The sequence below is a fragment of the Haliotis asinina genome, chromosome 2 (genome assembly GCF_037392515.1).
Source record: "Haliotis asinina isolate JCU_RB_2024 chromosome 2, JCU_Hal_asi_v2, whole genome shotgun sequence".
Lineage (NCBI taxonomy): Eukaryota > Metazoa > Mollusca > Gastropoda > Lepetellida > Haliotidae > Haliotis > Haliotis asinina.
In genome coordinates, this window is record NC_090281.1 from 7,561,346 (window position 1) to 7,578,645 (window position 17,300).

Sequence of the window (17,300 nt, forward strand, 5' to 3'; positions counted from 1 at the left end):
TCCTTCTAAACAGTTTCGGTTTTGCCAAATCTTTTCTTCCTCGTCTAGTTATGTATCTCAGCTCCAAAAATATCAACAAAAGGAAGAAAGAAATTGCGGACAGTCCCTCTGATAGATGATCGATATCAGAATAATACCTATTTCAAGAACTTTTAATAAGTGAAAGAAGGAATCCCAGGCAATGACACAGACGACCTAATGGTAATTAATGACCAAAAGACTTACGTTACGAGAGTGTATTTCTGTACATTGTATAATTGATTTAGTGACAACTTTTATTGAGTCACAATGCTTAAAGTTTTGAGTTTCAGAGTGAGAAAGAGTGAGGTATTTTGAGTCACATTTCGTATCATAAATGTTCACTGCTACCAGTATTTTACCGACAGGCCTTTAAGGTAGTTCTCTAGAGTTACCTCCCTTTGAGAATGGTGTTGATTGAGGTAAACACGAGACTACGAGAAGTTAATGACGATGGTCGAATCATGCTCGAATGTTCTAGAATCAGCGACTGTGTGTCTATGAAAAGACTGGTTGCTGTGTTGACGACGGACACGACGGATTAACGGGAGTACATTAGTCTGCTTGCCTCTCAGTGTTTGACCTACGTAACCGCTGCCTGACCGCTTGCTGTGTTACTTTCAGTAATACTGTTTCTCACTCTGAAACCACGACTTTAATGAGTTGATATATTTGTGACCCATTACTTTAGATTTGACTCAGTTGCGTTGTACATGAAACCTCTATTGTGAATCTTTGTATCTTACTTTCTGCTCAATACAAAATATCAAATCTTCTAGACTTGTTAGTGTTACATTTTGATGGTTCTGAGGGGATTTCTTACGGCAAAGTATTCACTGTAACCGTTAACTAGAAAATGTGTTGCATTCAATCTATATATCTCCAAAATATTAGACAAAGCTGAAGATATCATGTACATGATGTAGATTTCATGAGCAATTTCTGGACTGTGAAATCAATTTAATAACAACTTTTGTATGTTGAAATTCTTCAATGATATTGTATGTTGGTACTTAAACGGATGAAAACATTTGTTGTGCATCTATAAAGACATGTCTAAGCTCAGAACACTATGTACAGATGCTACAATGTTTAACAAAGAAATGAAAATACTTGGTCAAACGTAGCACCTTTGCTCCTTCACGTGTCACAATTTGGAATTCAAATGAACTGTATATCATCAGATATTGTATACGTGGGGAGCAATTTCAAATACACACAAAACCCAATGAGATTTATGATTTTATTATTTTTTCTTTTTATCTTTATCTTTCTTATTATCTTTTAGTGCTTGTTTTGTGTAATGTAATTTTAAAAACATAATGAGTAATTTTTCTCTGATGATACATCTATGTATTCGAAATGGGATCCCTATCTTTCGACCCTATAGCAAAACCCACTCAAACCCATCCATTCGTCGTGAAAATGACGTTAGTGACAAATCATGTTTTGCACGTGCATCTTCGCATCACGTGATCTTCGCATCAAAGTTTTCTTCATTTGCACGTGTTTACATTGGCCTCAAGAATTGAAACAACAGTTTTAAACCACAGTTCTAACGGTACTTTAAATGTCGCCATTGTCAAATGTGCAACGTGAACGTGCCGTTGGCATGTTGCAAGCGGGAAGATCAGTTGTTGACGTCGCAAGGGCAGTGGGATGCAGCCGTCGTATTGTGTATAATTTGCGAGGTCGTCTACAAGAAACTGGCACCACTTCTGATCGCCCAAGGTTGGGTCGTCCACGTGTGACGTCACGAGCAGAAGACCGTCAAATCGTCCTACGTCATCTACGTGACAGATTTCTGCCAGCTCACAGACCATTTGAAATTGGTTGTGGGCTGCCAATCTCCATTCTCGACGTCCACGTCGTGGGCCAATATTTCATCATCCTCAACGTCTGGAATCGAGACTGGAATCGAGGTTTACCCTCAGATTCGCGAACGGCAAGCATAGAGTCTGGAAACGACGGCGTGCCCAATGTTGTGTACAGTAAGTCGACAGATTCAGGGGCGGAAGTTGTATGGTATGGGGGGCTTTCTGTGGAAACAATAGTTCCCGACTTCTGGTCATTCATGGAAACCGCACAGGTGCAGCTTACTGCGACCAGGTGCTCACCCCTGAACTCGTTCCTTTCATGGTGGCTCATGGTCCAGTTCTACAGTTCCAGCAGATACTGCTCGGCCGGATACCGCGATGTTGACACGAAATGTCCTTCAAAACGCTGGAATCAACGTCATGGACTGGACATCGAGGTCCTGTGACCTTAATCCAATAGAGCACGTTTGGGATGCACTTGTAACCTTATCCACTCAGTTTGATTTTCATGGGACAGGGAGAAGCTGCTATACTTATTATAAGACCTTACTGGACAATGAAGGAATGGCCTCAGCATTCTCAGAGCCAAAATAATGGCCTTGCGACACCATCCAAGAAGATGCATTTAATCTCAGCCACATAAAGATCCTCAACCCTGGTCATTGAGAATATGATTCATGATAGTTAGGGATAGGATAGAATGTCTAAATGTACATTTGGTTATTAATTCCTGTTTAGGAAAAACAAAACAACTAAAACTGTTTATATATCCCGAGAGGAAAAATATATATGAGAATTAAAAACAAGTGTTCTGCAAACAAGACCTAGTGTTGACTCAATAGTTGGAGAAAAACATGTAGTGATAGGAATAGTTTTCAAACTGGAGTGTACCAGTTCAACAAAAGTTGGGCAAAGAGGCAAAAACGATTGATTATCGGAATTATATCTACCACGAGTTGGTCTCCTGTTCACTGGCTTTGCCTCTTTGTTTAGTTCTCAGGGGTAGCTGATTCTCCTCTTGGGTTCACCAGTTTTTGGTCACTGCTAGGGTGTTTAGACTGTCTTCATTGATGTGAAATGCTGTCATGTACATCCTAAAAGTAGCATTCAAGCAGCATTTTTACATTTGCCAAAACAAACCCACCAAAAAGTACAATGTCAGAATGACCATATTTTCCTGATTTCCCATTTTTGAAAGTGGGCTAAAAGTTACCTACATATACTAGTAATGCACAGGCACCACGATGTTTTTACAAGGGGTTCATCAATACCTAAGTGTTATGCCACTGGAGTGCAATCATTGTCCTTATATTTATTGTATATTGCCTTCAAGAGAGAAAGAGTGAGAGAGAGTCAACATATTAATCATGCCTTAACATCCCCCACCCACCCCAATTCAATCATTTTGATTGGGGACCAGTCCCTGATGGAACAAGTATCTCATATGACTCATTTTTAATTACTTTTCAGTAATAATGTGCTCTCTCGTACCACACTTCCATATATTGCAACTCAATTTCCTATGCCCATACCCCTCCCAATTCCTACTCACAGAGAGAGAGAGAGAGACAGATATATATAAACAGTCTGTTTAACTGAAATCACTTCTCCCTGGAGATACACGATTGAAACATGTGGGATAAGATCTGTGTTTTGTTATTATTTCGGAAACTACTGCATATATATATATATATATATATATATATATATATATATATATATATATATATATATATATATATATATACACCTGGAAATTAATCAAGCAACACCCCAATTTTTTCTATTGGAGCAACTTTGAAGTGTTCTGACAATCAAAATATGCCGGGTTGATATAGTTTGACACTTTTTTATTCAACAGACGATCTCTGACAAACAACTTAAAGGGAAAAAGTATCAAGACTTTGCTTTATTGCAACGAAATCCAAATTCTTAAAACTGTCTTAAATTCATGAAAAAATGGACACAATTTACTATTCATCCACAGACGTTGTTGTCAGGTGTATTAACACAAATGTCACATGGAAAGAAAGAACAGTCATCTGAGAGTCTGCACACCGACTTTCATCAATATCTAGTGTGTCCTCCCTGCGCACGCACCACCGATTCCAGACGCCTCCTCATTCCTTGGATGAGTCTCCGGATCTGATTCTGGGGGATCCTGTTCCACTCCTCATGCAGGGCAGCCGTCAATTCGTTGAGATTATGGACTGGTGGGTCTCTCTGCCTCACACGACGGCCAATAAAGTCCCACAAATGTTCAATGGGGTTGAGGTCAGGGCTCATGGCAGGCCATGGAATTCTGTCAATTGCATTTTGCCGCAAAAAATCATTTACAGCATGCGCCCTGTGAGGTCTAGCATTGTCGTCCATAAATATGGGTCTCGTTGCCAGAGGATGGTTCTCAAAATGAGGTACCACAGCCCTGTCAAGAACCTCCTGTTGGTAACGAACACCGTTAAGGTTGCCACGGATGGTAATGATATCCAACTTGCAGTTCATGGAAATGCACCCCCATACCATAACGGAACCTCCCCCAAAGGCCACAGTCTCCTGGATGTTCCGTGGAGCCATTGCTGTGTTCCTCTGCCTCCAGACCCGAGTACGACCGTCCACCATGTGCAGCAAGAACCGGCTCTCATCTGAGAAATGGACCTTCCTCCAAGAGGCAATGTTCCAGTGCAAACGGTCATTACACCAGGCCAGTCGGGCTGCCTTATGGGCTGGAGACAGTCTGGGTCGCTTGATTGGCCTCCTTGCCCGGTATCCTGCAGCTTTCAGACGATTCCGAACAGTCCTGTTCGAGATGGGTCTCCCTGGAAGCCACTCCTGTCTCAACCGAGAGCTCGAGTCGAAGGACCTGCGCCGTACAAGTCTCAGTAAAGCTCTGTCCTCCCGGACTGTGGTCTTCCTGGGTCTTCCTGGTCTAGGCAGGTCTTTAACTTCATTAGTGGCCCGGTATTTTTTCAAAAGTTTTGAAATTATGGAATGATGTCGTCCGATTTGAGTCCCGATTTGTCTTAGAGACATACCAGCATTCCTCATGCCGATTATTTGCCAACGAGTGGCCTCTGATAATTTCCTACGTGCCATGACATTGAAATGAATGAAAAACCGAATGCAATCGACAACCTGCGCTTGTAAACACCCCAGGGAAAAAGTGCATTTTTCGAAAGTTGAGGTTAAAGCAATGCACGTGCGCTGTGCAAGCTTCACGCGCGTCATATCAACCCATGAAAAGCTCATGCTGTATGTCAATACATCAAAATTGAATAATCAATCATCAAAATTACTTCGTTAAACTTTGTTAAGTTTTTATGTGTCTTTGAATTTGGTGTTGCTTAATTAATTTCCATATGTATATATATATATATATATATATATATTTGTCGATGTGGGCGCTTAAGGGGATGCACCTGGTTTTGTGGTCCCTAATCTGATGTTTATGGACGCGCATTCTGTCCCTCAAGCACTCCGTTTGTCCAATGTATTTTTCATGACACCCTTGGCATATGATAACATAAATAATATCTTTTGCGGAGCAGTCCATGTTAGAGCGTACATAAAACATTTGTTTCCTGTTGTTTTTTTTAATTTAATACATGAGCTTTCAAGTATATACTCACAATTTCCACAATTTCCCCGATCACATTTTGAGACATTGAATTCTGTATGTTTAATGCATGAGTCGAATTTGGCACGTGTCAATATGTGTTCTAAGTTACGGCTTTGGCGTTTACTTTTTATCTTAGTTACATTTGCCATAATTCGATTCATTTTAATATCAGCATTTAATATTGGAACATTTTGTCTTATGATATGAAAAAGTTCCAGATTCCTGGGGTTGTGTGTTGACACAAAGGCCAGATTGACAGCGTTATTTATTTGTTTATCAAGAACTTTCAACAGTGTCTTTCTGTCTATGTTCATTGCTTTCTTTATCTCATCTTCCACAAGTAGAACTGGGTACCCACGGGACTGTAGATATCATTTTAATTCTTCAAGTTGTATATTCTATGTCGGTATTTGTGACACAACCATGCAGATACGTCTTGCTAAAGTATATGGAATGCTTCTCTTTTTATGACTAGGATGACAAGATGAAAAATATTATTTAGTATCTGTAGGTTTATAATATATATCTGTTTCTAGGTCATGTCCACATACTTTTACAATGGTGTCTAAAAATGGAATTTCAGAGTAATTTGAGTCCATGGTAAAATGTGTTTAAAATGCTTGTTTAAGCTATTTAGGATGTTATGAAACAACATGTGTTGTGTGATTATTCCGGAAACTACTTCTTATATATCTACAACTGTTCCCTTGGTATTCTCATCAATTTCTTTATGTATGTATGTATGTATGTATGTATGTATGTATGTATGTATGTATGTATGTATGTATGTATGTATGTATGTATGTATGTATGTATGTATGTATGTATGTATGTATGTATGTATGTATGTATGTATGTATGTATGTATGTATGTATGTATGTATGTATGTATGTATGTATGTATGTATGTATGTATACACACAACACACCTGTCTAGGGAAATATATGACTTGGCTCTACTGAGTAACAGTTAATGTGGCTGTGAAAAATATATCTGTGATCGAAAACAGGACATGAACGCAAATTATTATCTACTTTTACATCGGCCGTTTCTTTATATAGCCAGTCACGAGAGTGTTTATGTTGCTCCAAAACAACTACATCTAAACCTCACCTGCAATCAACATCGCTTCCAGAATGCAGCTCCCTCAGTCTCTGTCCCAAGTTGACATTTCTCCCTAGCTCTGTCTTTAGAATGTCGAAAGGAATGCCCAATAAAGAGCATCCTTACAAAAGTTTGCCTATTCGTATACATATTTCACCCTCAATGTCGTCTTCAATAGCACATATTCGAACAATGTAACGAACACAGATGACCGTGCGTGGAGGTGTTCACAAAATCCGTACGACGACAGTAATCTATGCCCTTTTTCTTGTCAAACAGAATTGTTCAGGAAATGTACATCTGTGTTATTTACATAATTGGATAATCACCCAAACTGGAAGAACAGTTGTCAAATTCCAATACATAACCACAACAACGCATTACTCAAAATAATGCCCTTCGTGTAACTTTCAACTCAATGGCATATACACTACTGAAATGTAAACACGCTGAGTGGACTCTCAGGTATGATGTCACACCCACAGTTGGCAGACCGCTAAAAATATAAATATGCATATGAGTGGGCGGGGCTAAAGTGGTGCTTATGTATAATTTGTAGGACTTTTTCATAAATGGATGGTGCAGATGTGGTGTGTATTCATGTTTGAATGACATTATATAATAAAAATAGACAATGTTTAACCTTTTTAAAAATTCTTTGAAACTTGCTTTATAATCCCGGACGCTCTCAGTTGCGGATTACAGAATCAATGACAGTCCCAACAATCAATTTGCTATCAGACCAATGTTTTGTAATCTCGAGTCAGCTGACTAAAATAACAGCCCGTTGAAAATACATCTCTGATATTTCTGTTTGGGTCATAATTGGGGCCAACTCAGACTAATAGACTGCTGGTAGTTACCATCTTGGATATAAAACGGAAGTATAGTCTAATAAACATTTTACTGACCCCCAGTGTAGGAACCTGGGTTATTTGTGTTATATCACAACAATCACTGTCAACTAGACGGTAATTTTCCTCAATATGTTAGCATGTAAAACATGCATTTTACATGATGCAGTACTAGAATATGTTTCTCTCTATGAAATAATAGTTTATAATACTAGATTTTCCGATCACTGCATCAGAATTCATCTCCACATATATGCAAACTCTTATGTGTGATATATACATATGCTGACAATCTGACTCATTTGCGGATAACGTTTCGCCTGTAGCTTGGCAGTATGCATTGTGCTCATTGTGTTGTTTTAATTCTTCAGAACAGCCGCTATGAGCTTAATGACTAGCATGCCACCACCCGCTAGACTCTCCCCATTATCCTGCATGTGGTAATTGACAATCAAATATGTAATGGGTCCAGCGGCTCGTCATATATTACCCATGGTTTAGAAGGCCAGACCTCTTTGTCTTATCACTGAATTGTGACTTTGTCTTTTATATATTTGTTGATCTCCTGGTAATTGCAATTCGTTTTCTTTTATGATTAGAAGAACAATTTATTTGTCACCATGTCATTGAAATCTGTTCTAGTTTTGAGTTGACATTACCAATACAGACCGGTTTAATTAACATTTCTCACGTTACGAAGCACCTGCTATGTGTATTTGGTATCACCGATATCGAACACTTTATACGCGATTAAAGCAATGGGAATGAGATATAGTATGTTCATTTAGATTGGTTTAATAGAGTGGCTACAATCTGTGAAGACCATTTCTGGTGTCCCCACTGTGATATTTACTGGAATATTGCTAATAGCGGCGTACAACCCAACTCACTTTAATGTTACGAGTCGTATCTCCCACTTCAATGTTTTAATTAATCATATGTTATTGCTCTTATATGCCTAAATAGTGGTTATTATTCAGGTTCATGGTACCCCCTGTGATGTTTAATAACAGAACACACCTGAATTACATTGCGAAGAACATAGCATAACACACCGGCTTACTGCCGAGGGTTAGTGGTCAATGTTTCCATAGGGTGAAATATTCACTGCATTCATCTAGTTCTTCCGGTGGATCGTCCTTTGTTGAGATGAATGAGGTGAAATGAAGTTTAACGTCGTATTTGAGAATATTTCGTGCATGCGTGTGTATGTGTGGCTTAATGTATTTAGCGCCGGTGACCTTTCGATGTGCCTATTATTGGACGATGGACTATTATTATTATTATTTGGTTTTACCAGCCCAGACTTAATAGTGCTAGTACTACCTCACTTACCATGCCACAGTTAAGCATGAATACCCCACTCAGACACATTATACAGTGTCCGAGCCGACCAGTCCTTTGCTCCACCGATCAAAGCTCCATATTTAAACGTCATTAAAAGTCCACTTTCAGTGATTTCTTGGTATGGTTTCTTTTGGCCGTTAAAATATATTGTTGTTGTATACAGACTCAAATCAATACGTGCAATAAAGAGGGTTCTGGTGATTTTCCACAGATGGTGAGTTATTCTGTAAAGTGCAGATAGAGTCAGCCCAACCCGACCGTATGTACAAGTACCAAACCCACACATTCCCAAATAGAGATGTGAAAGGAATCAGAAGTCAGCCTGTTTACTTTATATTAAATGATTGTAAAGGTACGTCTATGGAAACCCCTGTGTCCCCGAACCAATGAAACATATGCCTGTATATTCTGTGCCAGCTGCTGTCAGGATCGACCAAGAGATACATCTAAGCTCCCGGGTTTCTCAGCAACTTGATTAGCAGCAGCCTGTATCAGACAGCTGGATAATAACAGCGGAGTGTGCATAGGAAAGACGGAGTGACTGCATAGGATACAGACAAAATGATACAAGGTTTGACCTATTCTTAAAGCTATATACTTAAACATTAACTTTTGGCGACCAAGGCCAATTTGGAGATATTCTTTGTAGTGAAGGCAGCTGACAGTTTCCGAAAGATATTTAGGCTCCACCTTTCTGTTCACTAAACATGCTTATACAACCCGTCAAGAGTTTACACTTACCAGTATAAATGTAGCCGCTTACCGTAGTCAACGTTCTAAACTAGATTTTACAAAATATTTCATTCTGTTTCACAGACGAGTATTGTTTACATATCAACTGATGCATTCGTAACGTTGAAAAGATCATTGTCTTGAATTCATTAAATGATGGAAATTAGTGAAAAATTGGCAAATCCATACCGACGTTTTACACCAAAAAAAACCCGCACCTGTTCACATGCACGACATTTGCACATGGTTTTAGCAATTTGTTGCATGATCCTCGTGCAGTTCATATGCATAACGTTTGCAGATGGTTTTCTCACCTCAGTGGAGGCACATATGGTGATCGCATTAAGTTTGGTTAAACGTTTGATGGGTAGTACATTTCTATTTATCGATGTTGCAAACGTATTTTTGACCAGTGATCTTTTCATTTTTAAATTCATGTTTACTTTCGTTAATATTTTAGAAGTCACTTAACCATGTACTTATATCATGTACAAGCATACCATTAGTCAATGCCAATGCATATGGAAAAAACCCTAATACTAGCATATCTCCATGTAGACAAAACATTTCCAAAGAAATGGAATAGATTGTCACATTTTCCCTTAATGTCTCTCCATCATCTCTTCACTCCTTGGCTTCATCATTTGTTCTTAATAAATCTTGTAAATCAAATATCCCCAACATTTTTCTGAATGGTATGTGTTTTGTCTGTAAACGTACAACAACTAATACTCTTTGTTTAGCTCAGTTCTGGCGATATTGCTGAAATATTGCTAAAACGGCGTAAAACCATACTTACTCTCTCATTCTGTAATTCTCTACAAGTATCGGCCCGTCGATATGTCCATAACAAAGGTCATGTTGAATAATGGAGGAGTAATATTACCTATCAATATCAAAGCAGGTAAATGGAGTTGTTGCGTGCAATGCTAAATACTGCAATCTTTGCCCACGGTGAACATCATAACCTGTTTGTCGTTCTTTCTTTCAAGTGCCACATGTCTGGTCTAAACACGGTATTCGTGGAATATTCCAGTTTCATTATCTAAGCAGCAATAACATTTACTTAGTCAATACGTATAAGAAGCAGTGATCGAATGAGTCTAGTTTTACGCCACACTTAGCAACATTCCAGTTACATGGCGGCGATCTGCAAATAATCAAGCATGGACCAAACAATCCAGTGATCAACATCATGTGTTTTTTTCTACGCTGGGATTTGATGACATGGCCAAGTCAGGGGTCCAGACCATCAGATTCCGTCAGTCGCCTCTCGTGACAAGCAGGGCTTGCTGAACATCAATTCTGACACAGATGTTCAGGTTCAGAGGCAGTAAAGTAGTTACCAGACAATTATCTCCAAGAACAAAAACGCATTTTGTGTCGTTTGCACGTTGTATGAACGGGTTTTTCCTATTGCATCTGGAATAGTGGAGAACGTGACCTACCAATTTCCGATCGTGTCATACATTCCCGAATATGTGTCAGAATCACACAGCTGTTGGAAGCTAAGACTCCTTCTGACAATGTAGTTCCAAATATTTCCTTGCTTGCTGTGAGCAATATTGAATTCATGTCAATAAATAATAGATCTGTTCATTCACGAGACACAATGACCTCCCAGGACTGAAGAAACCCCGGAATAAGTGGATAAAATGCAGTTAACGTCTCTATGTGTACATGAGCTTGTGTGATCTCCCTCATTGATGTGCTGCTCTTTACTTCAGGTATGAAGTACACATTCTGCCTTAAAATAGTTTTTACTGTCTGTGCCGCCATAGTGATGATGGAAATCCTGACTTCACACGAGGTGTCCAGAAACGTAGGTACGTATCCAAGAATTTAACTCGGGTATATTGAACGACCTTTGCTGGACACTTGTCAGTGTAAATTGTAAATGAAATACATGATAACTGAACCGTATGTCCCACTGTTCGATGTGCGTCCTATGACATGACGCACACTGTACTTGCTGTACAGAAATGCATCTTGGGGTCAGAGTTAGTGTATAACTCCGTTTTTTCTGTTTTTTTTCCTTTGGTGGGTGTTGTGTCGGTGTTTGCTTCGTTTTGTATTTGTTTTGTCTGTGTGTTTTGTGTGTGTATATATATATGTGTGTGTGTGCAGCTATATATTCTACGGGGGGTGGGGGGTGTACTTTATGAAACAAGTGCAACCAACGCAAACCATCATGGTGTGTGAGTGAACAGGCATATGCGCGTCATTGTAGTGTAGTGTAATGGTTTCATTTTTAGAGCGTTCGCTCCATGTGCGTGTGCTGTATGTGTGTGTTGTTACAATTAATGTTTTGCTCTGACAAAAGGTTTAAGAAATACCCTTTAAACCGGCAAAATAATTATAACAAGGACAAGTCTAAAATATTCAATAATACACTAAGAAAGTTACAATGAATCACAGTTGAGTTACAAGTCTAAGGTAATGTGTCATAAATATAAAACATTCACTCACCAGAGTCTTGGTATGACATTGAGATCTGATATACTAAATAAAACTTGTTTACAACGTCAGTAGTCAGGCAGACAAATGATGGTAATGTAGACGAAGGCAGACAATCAATGCTAACAGACAGACGGTGATGGGCACAGACAGAACTCCAGATGAAAAGTCCGGGTGTAAGTCCGTGTGTGTCCGTCAACACAACAATCAGCCTTTATATATATATTGACACAAGTCGGGAGCATTCGAGCTCAGCGTGGCTGTATCAGTATTCAGTCAGAATCACACTCCGGCGCAGAGATTACATAGTATAACATCACTGCCGCAGGCTCATTTGCATATCACATGACCCAACTTTTCTCTTGTTTGTAAACAAATGCGCATATTCATAAGTACACTGGGACTGGCACAACGGGACGATTGGGCTAGATTGTCATATAATTTTACACTGTTACATAAATACAACTGCGTCAGTAAGGTTTTAATTATGACAATACATGTTTATATTTCCTAAACATATTATTGTGATTAAACATATATGATACGAAATGTGATCCACAACTCAAGCTCAAAGCAATGAACTTCGTCAGCTATTCAATGATTATACAAATTACTGAAAACACAATCCCTTAGCAGTGGTTACTGTGTGTATGTAGTGAGTGTCTGTTTTCCCGGCAGTGTGTCTATATGAGGGTTTCGATGAGATCGCGTTTCTGTGTCTGTTAAACTCTAAATCATTATAACTTTTGGTGATTGTCATTTCATTTTTCAGTTTCATTGCTTGGGGATGCAGGACAGAATCATACCGGACCCAATCACATAGGAACAGCAGTTGCTGGAAAGGAGCACACGCAGGCCTCGGGTAATTCAGTAAGGATGGCGTCACCGCCAACGCAACAGCAGCAGCAACAACAACAGCAACAGCAACAAAATCAGGTAATGGCATTATACTTAAAATACACGATTCTAAAGTCTTGATTCTTGAATTGTATAAAACGTTATTTGTGGTAAAAGTTGTCTCACACAAAACTTAGACATTCAAATGTGACTCTAAGATAGCTGTATGAGGTATTGACATAATGTTCTTGAGGTCCATATTAAAATTTGGGATAAGAAACAGTATATTTCTGATATGGTTGTGTCGCTAAACTTCTTTGTAGTCGTGGAATATCAACTTGAAGTCTCAAATGTTTAATGAACAGAGATGAAAGTAAGTTGCGACTTCATGAAACATTCATTAGATATACATGTAAATGCGTTGAAACTCAAGCATTAGGTGAAACTTTCCTGGTGAATACAGAATACTGGTGTTTTGGGCTGCAAAACAAACCTTTGAAACTACCGCTTCATGACGCAGACCGCATGGCTTCCTTTCAACCGTACAACTTCCGCTCATTACGTCCCCAACTTGCAGTTATCCTCTTGATAACAAAATTACTGTGAGCAGCGAGTTGCACTCAGCTTAATAAAGCACAATGTCCCAGAATATCTGATTCCAATACAGAAGACAGAAGCCCATCCATGGGACCTATCCTTAGTTTTCGGATATTCAGCTGAGGTTCAGATGGTCATACAAAAACTTAATTTCATAGCATTAGTTGTTGTGAAGCAGATCATCAATACAAGAAATCCACCAAACCACATATCAACATTCAATACTTTTTTCCCCTATCGTTCATCATAAAAAAAGAAAACACTGTAAAAGGAGTTACGTACGTATGTGATACAAGATATGCCTGTGGACAATAAATCATATATTTCTTGCAATGTTACTGCAATGTTCTTTTCAACTAATCCTCAGCCTGCTTATCAACACCTGTATTCTACCAATACCTTTTATTCTACACCTGTATCCTAGCATTAGCCTTAGGCACACCTCTATACTAGCACTATCCGCATCCATAACTGCATTCTAACACTACCTTCACCAATACCTTTTATTCTAACACTATCCTTATCCATACTTTTACCACAATCTGTATCTAAACCTGCAGTCTACCACCGCCTTCTTCAGTACATGTACACTAGCACGACTACATTCCAGCTACGCCTGTATTGCAGTGCGAAATGTTGCCGTTCTTCCTTATCAACACTGTTGTAAGTCATACTTGTGTTCTGGTGCTGCCTTGTGTTTCATCCTTGATCCGTTATTGAGCAGTCCTTTAGTCCACATTTGCTTTACAGTCGTACCTTGTCCCATACCTGTATCATCAGACTGTATTATTAATATATGTATTCCAGTCTGTAGTACTGTATTCGATGCCTTCATTGAAGACAAACGTAACTCATAGTTGTACACTAAGGTCAGCTTAACGACTGTTTTCATTCTGACAATTCCAGTATGAATACTTTTTTTCAGACAACAGACCCTACAGAGGATGACTTCATCAGGAGACAAAAGCATTACATGGGTGCCTGTGCCTCATCAAATTCTGGTTCAAATCTGGAGCTATTCGTATACAAGCCAAGTCGTCTCGCTGTCTGCCACACACCAAAAGTTGGGTGTACATTTTGGAAAAGAATCATGAGTTATCTGCTACACGAAACAGGAAAGACTGTTCAAAACCCATACGAAATTGACAGGTATTATGTCCATCACGGTTCAAAACCAAACCGATTTGTCCATAGATTCAAAGACCCACTATTGAAGGCTATATTACCAAGCTTAACACGTGTGGCGTTCGCGCGTGATCCCTATTCCCGACTGTGGTCAGCCTTTGTTGACAAAATAATATTACCAGATTCCTGGAAGGATCATGGACTCAGTATTTACAAACACCGGAGACTTGGTAATGTGGAATGTCCCTTAAATATAACTTTTGAAGACTTTCTAATCTATGCAACCAAAATAAGAAGCGATGCGCACTGGGTCCCACTCCACACTGTGTGCAACCCTTGCACATTGTTTCCCCAATATATTGGAAAAATGGAAACATTTTCAAGGGATACAAAATACATTCTAAATAAAGTTGGTCTTGGATATTTGTTATCTAACAAGAGTCAAACGAGCCACGCAGAAGATGAAATGCAGATGTTGATTGCCTATCACTTTGAACTGCAATCAAGAAGAGGCATTAATAAGAAATGTCTCACAACGACAAACCTCGCCAAGCGATTGTGGCAAGCCTTTCAGTTCAACGGGTACATCTCACTGGATGACATCTTTCCAGAGCAGAACGTTCAGGAGGTATTGGCTGGATTAACTGTTCCACAAGCTAGGGATGAAGTCATCAGACTGATCCTTCAACATTATCGCGATAGCAAAGCAACTAATGTGAAGGAACAAAGACATGCTGTTCTGGTGAATGCATATAAACAAATTCCACTTGAACTTCGGGAGTACATCCGCAACAAATATGAACATGACTTCGATCTGTATGACTATGAGCCCTATCCAGCACACATATTTCCCGAGAAGAACCACTGACAAACTTGAGATAACTGTATCAATAAATGTTGGCCAACAAACGACATAACAAAGCTTCAACAGAAGGAAAGAGAACATTCAGATTCAGGGTTTGTGTTGACTGTTTCTAGCTAACGACACGTCAGACTGAAAGGGAGCTTCAACATCTCTTTCAAAGAGAGTGAACAATGATTCACATTTGAATGTTTCCTTACGTAGACTGTATTTTCTTTATGTACAACACAAATGTGATTCTATATGTGGAAACGTTATGTAGTCTGACTACACGAAGGAGCGTATATATATGGTCGCATAACTAGAAACAGACAAAGGTCCATTTAAATTCAGACCACAATCACCACTGACGTTCCTTTTGGCTCATTAAGAAGGCAGCATATGAATAGAATTACATGACAACATTATCTCACCATAAAACTGCATGAAACGATGATGTATGTTTGATCAACAAATATCTCTTGAAACGTACTTGCCTATACTGCCTCTAAATGTGAATGGGCAAATTTCAATTTTTATATGCAAGTAATTCTTCCCCATTATCTTAGATATAAGATAAGAATAAGGTTTAGTCAAAATCTAATTGGAAAACATTCTTAGCATTGTCTCAGAATCTGTACGCATAACGAGAGCACAATTGCCCATGACATTCCGCCCGGGCATCAGGGCGGCAACGTGTGTCCTTGCAGAAAACTGAATAAAATTAAATAAAACTTTCTGTCTGACCAACAAAACAGCATAACCTGATGATGAATACTTGATCAACAAAGAAAAAATAAATTAAGCTTCTCTATTTTCTGTCTGAATGTGAATCCGCAAATTTTATTTTGTAACATGTTGTCGGAGTTATAAGTCTTTTGCATTACCTTAGGTATCAGATAAGCATAAGGCTTAGTAAAAACTAACTGGAAAACATGCTTTCTTGGCCCTGGACCACAGACGACGAGACCCTCGTCGCAAAGACGATGCTCTGGTATAAATCTTTTGTTACCGTTTTGATTTATGTAGTTTAAGGTACCTTTCTAAAACCGTAACAACACAACTATTTCTAAATGCATAAACATTGGCTTACCTATATTGTTTTCCAAACCTGAAACACAGGTGTCACGAAAAATTCAAATTTACCAAATTCTTGTTAACATTTGTGATCTACTGAAAGGACTGGGTTAGACTAGACAGTGCTTCCTGAGCGTCCCATTCGCTGTCTAAGGGGGACAAGGACCCTGAGCTGATGATGAGCTATATCAGCCTGAAAGGATCACCCAAAAACACTGTACTGCATACTTTCTTCATAATCTTTGAAACATAAAATTTTGAAACATCATTTTGTTATCGAAATCTGAAGCAAGCTAGAAAGATCTGAATAACAATGGAACTGACCTACAGTCGTCTCAGACACCGTATGAGGTCTTAAATGTGTCACTTTTAATAGTTTCTGAGGCACAAACATTTAATAATTCACTCTCGATACAAGAAACATTTTGCCATACATGCCTTGTGTATAAGTTGATATGAAAATAAAAATGTAGTCCTATCAACAGAATCTAAAACATTTCAGTAATAAATATGAACGTTTTCACAAATACATTTAGCATTGGATGCCCGTTTACATACTGGTATCAGATTTATCTCCATTCTTAAAAAGTAGCAAAATAATACTTTTGTGTATATTCGGAGGTTGCCATTAGTTGAACATAATGTGTGTCTGTTCTATGATTTAAAATAACACTGAATAGCTCATTTGTCTTTCCATTGTAGATACCAAGGAATATCGTAACTTGCGGAGAGAATATCATCAGATAAAAGCGACAAAACCCTTTCCACACTCAAAAGGAATCTACGCCAAAAAACTGAGTCAGTTGTACAATTGTGATTATATCATGAGCAGGTATTAGTTTCAGCAGTATTACAGCTGTATGATGTTTGTAAACAA

General features: G+C 38.8%; 1 protein-coding gene across 1 annotated transcript; it reads left to right on the forward strand.

Moving 5' to 3' along the window:
- Window positions 1–10,329: 10,329 nt before the first annotated feature.
- LOC137274788 (uncharacterized) lies at window positions 10,330–15,373 on the forward strand. Its single transcript, XM_067808122.1, has 4 exons — window positions 10,330–10,393; window positions 11,217–11,315; window positions 12,719–12,854; window positions 14,308–15,373. The coding sequence occupies exons 1-4, from the start codon at window positions 10,330–10,332 to the stop codon at window positions 15,371–15,373; spliced, it is 1,365 nt and encodes a 454-aa protein (XP_067664223.1).
- The last annotated feature ends 1,927 nt before the right edge of the window (window positions 15,374–17,300 follow it).